The 12,922-nt window shown below is 37.9% G+C and overlaps 3 protein-coding genes across 3 annotated transcripts; 2 read left to right on the forward strand and 1 right to left on the reverse strand.

Moving 5' to 3' along the window:
- Positions 1–3,075: 3,075 nt before the first annotated feature.
- On the forward strand, positions 3,076–4,960 carry GCK72_007784 (uncharacterized protein; the record flags this gene model as incomplete). Its single annotated transcript, XM_053726446.1, has 3 exons — positions 3,076–3,139; positions 3,188–3,344; positions 4,240–4,960. The coding sequence occupies 3 exons, from the start codon at positions 3,076–3,078 to the stop codon at positions 4,958–4,960; spliced, it is 942 nt and encodes a 313-aa protein (XP_053590640.1).
- Positions 4,961–6,495: 1,535 nt separating this feature from the next.
- GCK72_007785 (uncharacterized protein) lies at positions 6,496–7,564 on the forward strand (the record flags this gene model as incomplete). The annotated part of the gene is made up of 3 exons (XM_003107283.2): positions 6,496–6,575; positions 6,628–7,377; positions 7,429–7,564. 3 exons carry the CDS (start codon positions 6,496–6,498, stop codon positions 7,562–7,564), a joined length of 966 nt encoding a protein of 321 aa, XP_003107331.2.
- A 1,214-nt stretch (positions 7,565–8,778) lies between these two features.
- Positions 8,779–12,696, reverse strand: GCK72_007786 (uncharacterized protein; the record flags this gene model as incomplete). The annotated part of the gene is made up of 3 exons (XM_003107164.2): positions 8,779–8,944; positions 9,935–10,918; positions 12,617–12,696. 3 exons carry the CDS (start codon positions 12,694–12,696, stop codon positions 8,779–8,781), a joined length of 1,230 nt encoding a protein of 409 aa, XP_003107212.2.
- Positions 12,697–12,922: the final 226 nt, after the last annotated feature.

Here is a 12,922-nt window from a genome sequence, read left to right on the forward strand (position 1 = left end):
AATTTGAAAAAAAAATTGTATGTTTTTTGAATTTTGTATACAATTTTGTTGAGTTTTCACTATCCCAATTTCAATAACGTTGAACAAGTTTTCGCACATTTTCAGCCATTATTCTGTCATCGCCAAAACTTGGAGAGAAATTAACTATTGACAATTTTTGAAAACAATTTTTTGCCCAGAATTTTATACTATTTTATAGAAAAAAACACGGGTTTCATTTTTGTAGTTGACAACTTTTTGATTGCTCCGCCCACTTTTGAGATATGCACCTTTAAAGATAGAGAAGCAGAGAGCCTGGGGCGTCGGCGGCGCTTACAGGCGGATATCTCAAAAGTGGGCGGAGCTATCAAAAAGTTGTCAACTATGAAATTAGAGATCTAGATTTTATCTACAACAGGATATAAAAACTGGCAATTGTAAAACAAGAAATGGCGTTGAGAAACGCTCTCAAAGATGGGCATTTTTAACTGAAAATTGCAAAAAGTTTGAAAAAAAACCATCAATTTTTCAGAAAGTTGCAAAAACTGAAATTGAATATAATCTTTTCTAATTGGCCATACAAGTGGGCGAAGTTGAGCCAGGTAGCTACAGTACCATTGCGTGACACTTGACGATTTTATAATTCAAAATTGACAAATAATTCAAAATTCTAATAATGTTGCATTTGCGGGGGAAAAAAATAAGAAGACAAAATGTGTCATAGCAAAATTAGGGGGATCTTTCGACCCTTTATCCTCTCATTTCATTATTTTTCTTCTCCTCCTGCTGCTACTCCTACTACTAACGAAATAAGACGCGTCGTGTGGTCTTTGACAGATGATGTGTGAAACATTTGAAAATTAAAAAAATTCTTCTCTCTTTTCTTTTTCTGAATGAAAAAAGAGAGAGAGAGATGAAACAAATTGGGTGCAATATTTGAGACGCATCATCCTTTCCCCTTCCTTATAAGGCTATTCCTGGTGTCTTTTGAGAGTACTCGAGACTCCGGAGACGCCTCGAGGGGTTCTGGAAAACACTTGGTATACTGTCGAAAAAATAAAGTTTCGACAAGGATTTCAAAAAAAAATTTCGCGGGCTTGAACAAGCAAGCGCATAAAGTTCTGGGCGGAGCTTAAATCTGCAAGCGGCGCGGTTCTTAATTTGAAAAAAACAACTGAAATTAGAAATGCGGCGATTGCAGTTTAAGCTCCGCCCAGAACTTTATGCGCTTGCGTGTTCAAGCCCGCGAAATTTTTTTTTGAAATCCTTGTCGAAACTTTATTTTTTCGACAGTATTTGGGGGGTGGGAGGAGAAGGAAATTGGTCAAATTTTATTATTTTTAGGGAGAGAGCGGAAGAGATCCAAGTTCATGTGGAAGATTGGATTTCGGAAATGGAATAAAAAAACTAAACTGGAACTTGAAGGATTTTACAATTGGATTGTTAGAACAGCGACGTTTTGGTACTGTAGTAATTGAAAATCCCATCAGCTAAAGAGTTAAGTATCACACAAAACTCAAAACTTACTATCCAAAACATGAGATGATGTAATTCCAAAATTCCCGAGCATGAATGTTACAAAAATCGGTATATCTCTGAAGAAGGACTTACCCCTTATGTATTTTTCAAACTCCAAGACTGTGTCCTGTTAAAAACCAGAGAAAAAGGGAACGTGAAAAAAAGCAGATTGACTCGAGTAGCTACTGGAACAAATCTGGTTAGTCATAACTGATCTTGACGCATTTCACGTAACGGGTCCACCAAACAATCAGGTTGGGCTTGTAAAGAATCATATGAACTCCGGATAACATCTATTTTCAGACTGTTTGAAAAACCAAGATGTTTAATGTTGAAACTTTACAATAATGAGCGATGACAGTAGTATGAGATTATTATTGATGATTATTACTTATTGATGAGAAAAACACTTGTCAACCGGCCCAGCGCGTAACTCGCTCAAAACTCAATATTATGATCTGAAACATACACCAAAATGTAGATCTCAGCGAGTTTTACGACTGTATTATAACACGGGACGGATGGCGAATCTCTAGAGTGCCAAGGGCTGCTAAAAAGTGCCAAAAACGCGAAAATGACAAAAACAGTTATTCCAGCCCGGCCCTCGGCATATTAACAAATAGCCATCCAGAAACCCGGCCCGCGGCGGCCTAGAATGGTTTTCTTGGCAATCATCTGTAGCCCTCCGTCCCGTATTATATCAGTGACATAGAACTCGCCGAGATCTACATTTTCGTATATTTTTCATATCATAATATTGAGCTTGAAGCGAGTTCAGCTTGACAAATATAATAAGAAAAATGAGAAAGTCTGTCTATGTGTCTGTACATCCGTCGGTTCCAACATAATGAAATCAAATTGTCAGTATTGAAAGTTTATCTGAGTATGCACCCATACATTTATTTACATTTCCACATTTTTATAAGATATAATGACTCTGTCTTTACACATTATCGTCCGGATGTCCTGCATTACTCGAAAGAAAAATAAAACAGTTGCGAATTGTCTTTCTGTATTTCTGAATGCACAAAATCCGCATATCTCGAAGTCGAAAAATCTGAAAACTGTTAATGAATAATAACAATTCAGCTGTTTTCACAAAATGAATTAATCGTTAAAAAAAACACAAATTTTCCTCGTTTTTTTAAATCGTGCCAAAAATTTGCTTCAGCACTCCAAAATTCGGAGTGTCTCTGTGAAATTTTCTTGCAAAATGTTTAACCACAAGTTCCTCCGAGCCCGTATCTCATTACACAACACGCGAAGACCCCCCTGTGAGCTCTCGGAGCAACAAGGGGGACTCCTCGTCCCCCAGCCGCGTGTCTGCTCCCTCTCTGCTCTTTCCTCTCTCTAATGCTCCGCGGCTCTTCCCATCTCTCTCCTTTCCCACACTCTTTTCTCGTTTTCATGCTCTCCGCAGTGCATAAACTCACGTTTCCCTCAATTTTGTTCGATTTTTCCATGAGAAAAGTGGTTTTTCATTCGAGAAATTGTATTTTTCTGTAGATTTTTCAAATTTTTGCTCGGTTTTTGTTCCGTTTTTGTGATTCTTATCGAGAATATCACTTTTTTCAGCCCATGGACAACTCACCAGCAAATTTCCAATGCGATACTTGCCAGAAAACGTTTGCACGTCTTTTTGGTAATATTAATTACCTTATTTACCTCAATTACTTTTTATTTTTTCCAGACCTAAATGACCATGCAGTCGTTCATGCAGACGAGAGACCATTCGAATGTGAGATTTGCGATCAAAAATTCAAGACAAAATCGAGTTTACGAGATCATGAAACGGTGCATGAGGAGTTGACACCTTATGAATGCTCGATTTGTAGGACGCCTATTCGGTGAGTACTCATTAATTTTTTCAAAAATAAACTAAACCGTGACCTATCATTTGAGCCCAAAACCAACCAATGAAAAATTCAAAAGTTACAGATTTTCGAAACTTTTCGAATTTTGATTCCTATTGTATTTCACTTAATTTGAGTCATATCCAAGGAAAATTTATATTTTTGAAATCAGCTAAATTTCAGCTTTCAGAAAACTATACTCATGAGTAGGTTTCAAAAAATTCCAATTTTCTGAAAATTAGGGGTCCCACCACGAAAACCTCGATTTTGCAGTTTTTCAATGATTTTATCAGATTTGGGAGAACAAGAGCTTTCAGAAAAGTACCCACAAGCCTAGGTTCCGATGATATTGGGTCCCGACACGAAAACCACGGATTACTGTAGTTTTCGTGGTGGGACCAAAAATAAATATAAAATAGGCATGTTGGTACTTTTCTGAAAGCTGAGAATTAGCTGAATTCAAAAATATACTTTTCATTTCTCTCAGACTGGATCTGACTGAAAAACTGTGACATTTTTCAACAAGGGTTTTTTGTTCTTCAACGGTTTTTGGTTTTGGAATGTCAAGGTTGCCAAATGGTGTTCAAATTTCTGGTTTCGAAACGTCTCAGAACCTAATCTCTAAGCCTAGGTGGAAGAGGTTTTCCGCGCTGCCGTGTAGTCCTCTCGGACAAGATATTCTTGGAGAAATATTTCCAACAAATTTACGACGTTTTTTCTATTTTTTTGATATAAATGTGAAAAAAGTAATAGAACAAGGAACTGAGCTTGTCCGATTGGAGTACATGGCCTTTTGGAGTTAGGAGAACGGGAAATGAAGCAAGTTTAAGCAATTTTAAAAGTTTCTTATAGTTTTCTGCTTCTTTAAAGCCACAAACTCCTATTCTAGCTGGAAATCCTTCATCCGCAAACACATCCACCGCCAACACAACCTCACCGGCGAACAACTCGAGTACGCGGTGAAATGGACCGTCGACACATTCTCCACAGAGAGATTAAACCATCCAGACACCCAGAGGGCGCCATCAAGTACCAAGCACGACTTCCAACCAAATCAAGACAGAATCTCAGCGAAGAAGCGAAGGAGAGTTGATGAGGATACAGAAATGGATGATATCAACTCGAATGCTCCGGCAGCCGTGACAAAGATTAATGCAGCTCTGCAGAATATGAAACTAGAAAAGATTTCTGATTTATCGGAAGGAACGCCGCATTCACGGAACAACACACCGGAGCCTGACCAGTCGGTGAGTTTTTTTGTCATTGCTATCATCGATATCATCGATATCATCGCTATTATCGCTATCATCACTATCATCGCTATCATCGCAATCATCTCTATTCTCGCTATCATCGATATCATCGCTATCATCGCTATCATCGATATCATCGATATCATCGCTATCATCGATATCTTTTTTTTTCAGAATTTCACCGACGACATCCAACAAATCTGTAGTCAAATCTGCCGAATCGGAAACGTCCGTCCGGAGTGTCAAGATAGTATTCGTCTGGTACTTTTTGAGACGATTGATGCGTTTGCGAGTGGAAGATGCAACAATGATGCGGCCGAGTTCTTTAGGGATATGGCAGAGAAATATGATGAATGAATAAAGGAGATTTGTGTCATTTTGTTTTTGATATTGGAATAAAAGTACTTTTTAACTAGAGAAAAAAGTTTTTTTTAGTTGGAAGAATAGCCTAGATTTAGAGCAATTTAGGTCCCGCCACGAAAACTACAGTATCCGGGGTTACTGTAGTTTTCGTGGTGAAACCCAACTAGATCAGAAACTAGGCAAGATTATACTCATTTGAAGCGTCTCGACACGCTGAATCCGAAAAATCAGGTTTCGTGGGTTTTGAGGCAAATCTGAGGAAGTTATGATGAGTTTTGTGAGATCTGGAAATAAATTTTGATTCCACAGTCCAAATTAATCCGTGTAGTCCTCGAGGACAAGTTATCGTAGTTGTCCACGAGGACTACACGAATTCAGATTTTTCGAATTTCAGATAATTTCGCACTTTAAAGCACCTGGAACTTGACAAAAATTGAAAGAAAACCAAAAATTTGAAAATCTTGTCGTGTACTCCTCGTGGACAACTTGTCCATGAGGACTACACCGTGGGATTTTCCAATTTCTTCGTGTTTCACCTCATTTTTCCTCCATTTTCGCCGTTTTTTCTTTCAAGGGATACTGTACCTTTTCAGCCTACTCGGATTTTCTAAATTTTTTTGAGGCACAGTCAAAAAAAAAGAGTTTTAGACCACTTTTTTAATGAAGAATCTTGAAATTTTTTTTGCGATTGCTATATATATTGGAAATCGCCGATTTCCAGCAGAAAAAAACGATTTCCAGAAATTGTGACGACTTTTTTCAGTTATTTTCAGCCAATTACAGTAAGAAAAGGTGTTTTCGACCAGTTTTCGAAAAAAAACTTTTTTAATGGAGATTTTCACCGCATTTGCCTGTTTCCAACTATAAAATTATGAATATGAGCACTTTTCAGTTATTTTTTCACCGATTTCAACTGATTTGGACTCATTTCCTTGGCAGCTTAAAAAATTTGTTTGCCTACTCGAATTTACAGATGTTTTTTGAGCTTTTTTACAGCAAAGCTATCGGTTTTATAAAAAAAACGATTTCATCATTTTCAGGGGGTTTTTACAACAAAATAAAGCCAAATCGTCTTTAAAAAATGTAAAAAATAACATTTTATTACGCCTTCCGCCATAGTTGTCAAGGCCCGCGCAAATTGACGCGAAAGCCAAATTTTCAAATTTTTGAAATTTTTTCGCACAAAAGTCAAATTTTCGACTATCATTCAGAATAAGAAGAAATTCTGAAAAATGGTCACATTTTCGATGAAAAAATGAAAAAATTTCGAAAAAAAATTGGAAAAAAGGGTCATTTTTTGAAGCCGGGCCGGGCCTTGAAAATTTTCTCTCGGCTCGGCACGGCCCTTGACAACTATGCCTTCCGCCATTCCAAAAACCGGGTCCTGTCCTTCTGAATTCTTCCCAGATCCCCGCAGTGACAGATGGCGCGGAGTCTCATTAGAGCGCCCTTACTCCTTTCCCACAGTCTTCTATCCTCTACCTCATTGTCCCTGTCCATTCACTCTTGTTATTTGTTACTCAATCAATATGACTACTCCCCTTAAACTTCTCGGCCTCCCTATTCTAGCGATAGCTGAAATTTTAAAGCCATTGGATCCGATTGAGTTGTAAGTTCGACTTATTTCCTATTTTCTCACTTTTTCAGCAAAATATTTTCAGACTAAACCTGTCGCAAACGTCTCGAAAGGTGTCTCGATTGATTTTCCTTGCAAATACCCACCGTTGGGAGGTCTCCTTCGACAAGTATATCATCATTCATACCAAAAAATATTCATACAATATAATTATCACCCAAACAGCAAAATGGATGAGTGTGATGATGACAAAAAATGGAAATAGTGAAGCCAAGGGGTGGCGGACTCTTTATTGGAAATCTGCTGACTGGATTTCCCTTGTATTCCACATAATCCAAGTTTTCAAGTGTCCTATCACCAAAATTCGTACCGGCTACTCAATGAACTTCCAGGATTTTCAGCGGGTTATGGAATTTGTTATGGCGAGACAGTCGGAGATGAAACTGTTGGAGTTAACGCCTCTGGAGCTCGACGAAAATGTTCTGGAGGGTATTTTCAAGAGGATAAAGATCACAGACACCCTGACCATTTTTCACAAGTTCTCTCCGAAATTCTGCTATCGAAATGACCCAAAGCACATTTATATAAAACACTCCGGCTGGTTCGGACTCAAAAATTTATTGGATTGTGTCTCCAATTGTGTCTCGATGGAATTGTCGTGGGCCTCACTGACGAATAGACATCTAAACATGTTCCTTAAAACATGGATGTCTGGGAAGTACCCCAACCTGCACTACTTAAAAATTAGCGGTGAAAAGTTGAATTTCAAGGGAAAGATTCTGGGAATGGAGTTGCCAATTGAGGAGATTGAGGACCCATGGGTAGTAGAGGACACGTGAGTTGGAGCATAATTGCTAATTACTAATTAAAAATTATAATTATTCAGAATTGGAGGAATCATTCGTACCTGTGTTGGAAGCGTTCAAATCCGGCGGCCTGATGGAGTTAAGGCGTATATTCATATGGATGAAAGTGGGGCGTTCCCGTTTCATGTTGAGCTCACGTTTTTTGTTTGGAAATAATTATAATTAATTTTCTATTCAAATAATAAAGTATTGATTCTTGTGAAAATTATTTTATGAGTTATTGCGGAGCGGTCGCGTTGCGGTTGGATAACCAATTGTCCGCACCTTCTTACTAGGGAAGGTCACAGCGTGACTTTGACATAGTGACATGACCTAGGAATTTACCTAGTGGCCTAGAAACTCGAAACTAGTTTTTCCATTGGATTTGGCGCGCTGAGAGCTTTCAGAAAAGTACCCACAAGCGTATATTCTGATCGATTCGGGTCTCGCAACAAAATTCCTGGGTTACTGTAGTTTTCGCGTCGAGACCCAAAAATGTTCCGAGCCTAGGCTTGTAGGTTCTTTTCTGAATCGTCTTGGCTAGTTGATTTTAAATATTTTAATGAGAATCTGACATTTATTCACACCTGATACAGAACTTCAAAACGTAGTTTATAAGAAAAACCAAATCTAGACCTTCAAAATTATATTAATATCATAAAATTTGGTTAAATTTTTGGACGGTTAGAAAGCTTTGAAAAAACATTTATTTTGGAGACTTTTGAGCCTAAGGGTGCACCAAAGACACAACTTTTGTGTCTGCCTGTCTGTCGGTGTGTCCGAATCTCAAAAAACCACCTTTGATCCAAAAGTCGAAAAAATGGGTTGTCTGGCGCACCTTTGACGCGTTTTTAAATTCAAAAACTGAAAATTGATGAAAAATATGCGATTTCTAGTCAGTTTTGAGAGTTTTCGCACAATTTGATATAAAAATGGTAGATTTATGAATATTTTGAGCAATTTGGGCTTGAAAGAGGCAATAAATCTTCATTTTGAAAACTTTTACCTTGTTTTTCTCAAATACCAGACCTTGAGGGCAGAACATGAATATATATCTGGAATCAGCGTAATTTCAGCTTTATAATGATATCACACTGACTCCATGACCTACCCTAGTAAAAATTTCAAAATCTTAATAACATTTTTTCAGACTTCCCCATACGCAAAACAAATTCGACACCTCCGGAACAGTGTTTCTGCACTAGATGTCTTGGAAATTTCTCAGACGTGGCAGCTGAGAGATCAATCTGAAATTGAACCTCGGAGCACATTCAGTTTCAATGAGGAGCCAAGAATTTATGAGCGTTCAGATCCAGAGCAGTTGAGAATTGAAGAACATTTTTAACTTTCTTACAAATAATATTTTTCAGAAAACATTTTATTTTTTAATTTCATTCCATGGCCAAACACGGCACTGACACACATTCTCCAATATTTTGAACTTTTAATGTGAAAATGAATAAGTTGTTGTCTTTTGAGTCTTGTTGGTAGTCTGCCATCAGTTCCATTGTGTTGTTCGGCATGGGTATCACAACGCATTTCGGGGAGAAGTCAAATCTGGAAATGAGAAAATTAGGAAAAAAAGAAATTGGGCATCTGGATAGACAGAAATTTGAACAATTTTTTTTTTGAAATATTGAAAAAATTCCCGAATTTCAGACTCCATCCCGATCTTATGGTAAATCAAAATTTTAGAACTTTTTTATCAATCGATAGATCGTGTCTAGACCTTCATTTTTGTAGTTGACAACTTTTTGATAGCTCCGCCCACTTTTGAAATATGCGCCTTTAAACTCTCTCGCTTCTCTAGACACTCTCTTCTGCTATCAAAATTTGAAGGCGCATATCTCAAAAGTGGGCGGAGCAATCAAAAAGTTGTCAACTACAAAAATGTAGCCCTAAACTTGATCTTCAAGATAAAATAAACTAAAAACAAAAAAACCAAAAATTTAAAAAATTGACCCCAAGCGGAATCAAACCCTGGTACCCATTCTCCTAGTGGTGCTTCTTGACCAAGCCCTTCTTGGATAAACTTGGTTTTTGCTAAAAATGTGGTTTCCAACATGGAAAATTAGGGTTTAAGTAGTTTTTAACGTCAGAAATGGAATTTTCCGGTTAGTTTGATGCAAAAATCGCATTTTGGTGTAAAAAATGACTAATTTTGGATACGTTTTTCAGATTTTCAAATTAAATTTGTTGAGTTTTCATCAATTTCAGAGAAATGCGCTTTTGAAGAAGAATAGCAGACAGGCTGGGGTATCGGCGGTGCACATGCTCTTCTTTGCTACCTCTCTTTAAAGGCGTATATCTCAAAAATGGGCGGAGCTATCACAATGTTGTCAACTACAAAAATAAAGGGCTAGGTATGGACTACACAACCACGTTACAAAAAATATTCTACAGTAACCCAGAAAACCGTGACGGGATCTCAAAGTTAGGTAGCCGATCTCAACCTATCTCAGCCGATCTCAGCCGATCTTAGACGATCTTAGACGATTTTAGATAGAATTTTTTGGTTTTCCAAAAATTGAAATCCAATAGACCTACCCAGTAACCGCTCTCCTTGCATTATCCATCTTCTCTATATCTTCCAGACATCTCAACACCTGATCCATCTCATCCGAATCCACTTCGAACTTGAAGCATGTGCCGAGATCCCTTCCAGTCATCAACCAATCCTCCACCAACAGCAGCACATCCAGGGCAGAAAAACAGTCTTGTTTTACAAAAACTTCCTTATTCTTTAGTTTTCTCAGGTGTTGGATTCCAGGGAAGCTGTGGAGAACTAGCATCTCGGCGTCAGTGTCAGCAAACTCTTCGTCATCTTCGTCACACACTTTTAGAGAATCCAAAGATTCCAAATTTGGCAGGAGATACCACATAAGCTCCAATACATCCGGTGTGACACATGTTCCATTGACTTGTATCAGGTGGACGTCACAAGGAAGGGGGACTCCTTGTAGTTTGAGAGAATCCAAGAAGATCCGACGTCTTCCAAAGATTCTGGAGACCAGGTACTCCATCGCTTGGTGGAGAAGCTTCCCGTAAGACATCTTCTCAATTCTTTGAGACCACTTGCTAATTACCATTAATTGAAGGTAATTATCGAATGGAGGTGTTGTGTTATTATACTTATGGTATAAAGGGGCAAGTTGTCCGTGTAGATTTTCGATCTTCTTTTTATCCGGGTTACGGTACAATTCGAGTTCCATCAGCTCCTCCTGTAAACGTTCCATCTCAATTATCCATGCCGCCTCTGGTTGTTGCTCATGATAATCGACATCCGGAGTTCCCGCCTTGAAGCTCCTCCTCAATCCATAAATATCCACGTCATATGGTGTCCCGCCTTCAGAATTCTCTTTTTTCACAAATTCCGGAGTGTCCACATCGGGATAGTGACGTACTATGCCAAGTTTGAAGGTGGTCGTGTTTATATGGAGACGAGAGGTGGAAATATGGAGATTCTGGATTTTCAGAGGGATTTCTTGGTCGAGTTGACGGAGAGAGGGACAGGTGCGGGAGAGGTGGAGTCTGGAAGATGAGAAACTTTGATGGAAGGCGCGAGAAAAATGTTTTAAATTTAAAAACTACAACTAGGGAAGGTCATCGGAAGTCACGGGACGTGACCAATATCTTCGGGAAGCTGAGAAAGCCCTGATTCCAATCATATATTCAATTTTCGCACTTGAAACATAGTATTCGAGGAAAACGAGGTCAAAGTTTCGACCAAGTCACAGACTGACAAACGTTGACCTCGTTTTTTTCGAATACCAGGCCTCGAGGGCAGAAACTGAATCTATATTTGAAATCAGCGTGATTTTAGCTTTCCAATGATATAGGTCACGTCCCATATTGAGTCGCTGCTCAGCCAAATCGGGGGATTTTAACGTAGACGAGCGATAGGGAGTTGAGTTTTTCGAATACAGCTCACTTTTTCAATTTTTTTTTTGCTTTTTTCGTCACGACCCATATCTCCAGACCGAGTCGGTGACCTTCCCTAATCAATATGGCCAAATTGTATATCATGGTACTGTACTGTACCTCAATTCCATCGATTTCTTTTAATATACATACCATGTACATTTCAATAAAGAAAATCAGGAAAATCGTGACTTTTAAAGTGAAAAATTGACGGAATTATCATGTGAATTTCAAGCCGATGTTTCCCTTCTTGTCAACCGGATCAAAAACTGAATCTACATATATTTGAAATCAGCGTGATTTCAGCTTTCCAATGATTTAAGTCATGTTCCACAACTCCACGGTCAGAAAACTTAAATTTTATTTTAAAGACTTTAAAAATTCGCTTGAAATCACTGAAAAAGTAATCATTTTGACTATTTTGAACTTATAAGTCGTAAAATCACAATTTTTCAAAATTTCTAGATGGAAGTCTGTCAAAAATCAATAAAACTACTTTTATCAACTGCCAAAATCCCATATTTTCTGTTATAGAGGCTTATTTTATGGAAAATAATTGAGGAACAACTAGAAATCGTTAAAATTCCCCTATCTACCTTGCTTCAAACTCAATACTATAATCTGAAAAATATACCAAAATGTAGATCTCAGCAAGTACTATGTCACTGATATAATACGGGACGGATCTGCTATTTGCAATCGACTACGGGCCGGCCTAGAATGAATTTTTTGACAACTTTTGTCTTTTTGGCCCTTTTTCCGGGCCCGCGGCGCACTAACAATTTAGCATCGGGCTCAAATTATAACAGAGTCATAGAACTCATTGAGATCTACAATTTGGTATATTTTTTAGCTCGTAATATTGAGTTTGAAGCGTGGTAAATAGATTTTAGTGATTTCCAGTTGTTGTTGTTCAATTAATAGTCCGAATAATTACTTTTTCTGTAATTTCAAACAGATTTTTTAAAGTTTTTAAAGTAAAATTTAAGTTTTCTGACCGTGGAGTTGTGGAACATGACTTAATTCATTGGAAAGCTGAAATCACGCTGATTTCAAATATAGATTCAGTTTTTGACCCGGTTGACAAGAAGGGAAACATCGGCTTGAAATTCACATGATAATTCCGTCAATTTTTCACTCTAAAATTCACGATTTCCCTGATTTTCTTTATTGAAATGTGTTAGAAATCATAATGAAAAGTTACTTGAAACCATTCAAAGTCGACCAAAAATCAAAATTTTCTTGAATTTTTCAGATAATAGATACTGTAACATTCCACTTAATCTCTTTTAAAAATAAAATACTCACCTCAAGCCGGGATCCAAGTCCTTCATAATCGCTTTCATGCAGTTTTCATTCAGAGCAGTAGTCATACTCGTGCAATGCATCTATAGAGAGAAATGAGTATGTACAAGTCTTTTTATTTCTCAACATGAACGTATTTCGCAATAAGATTGGTGGGGGCCTGAGAGGTTAGGACAGTGAGAGATGAGAAACATCATAGGAGAATGAGAGACGCCGAGAAAAAAAGATGGCGAGAGAGAAGGGGCAGATGGCGGGAGGCTAAAGAGAAGAATGTATATGCAAATAATGGGAAGAAAAGGGGTCAAAGGG

This window comes from Caenorhabditis remanei, chromosome II, assembly GCF_010183535.1.
Source record: "Caenorhabditis remanei strain PX506 chromosome II, whole genome shotgun sequence".
Taxonomy (NCBI): Eukaryota; Metazoa; Nematoda; class Chromadorea; order Rhabditida; family Rhabditidae; genus Caenorhabditis; species Caenorhabditis remanei.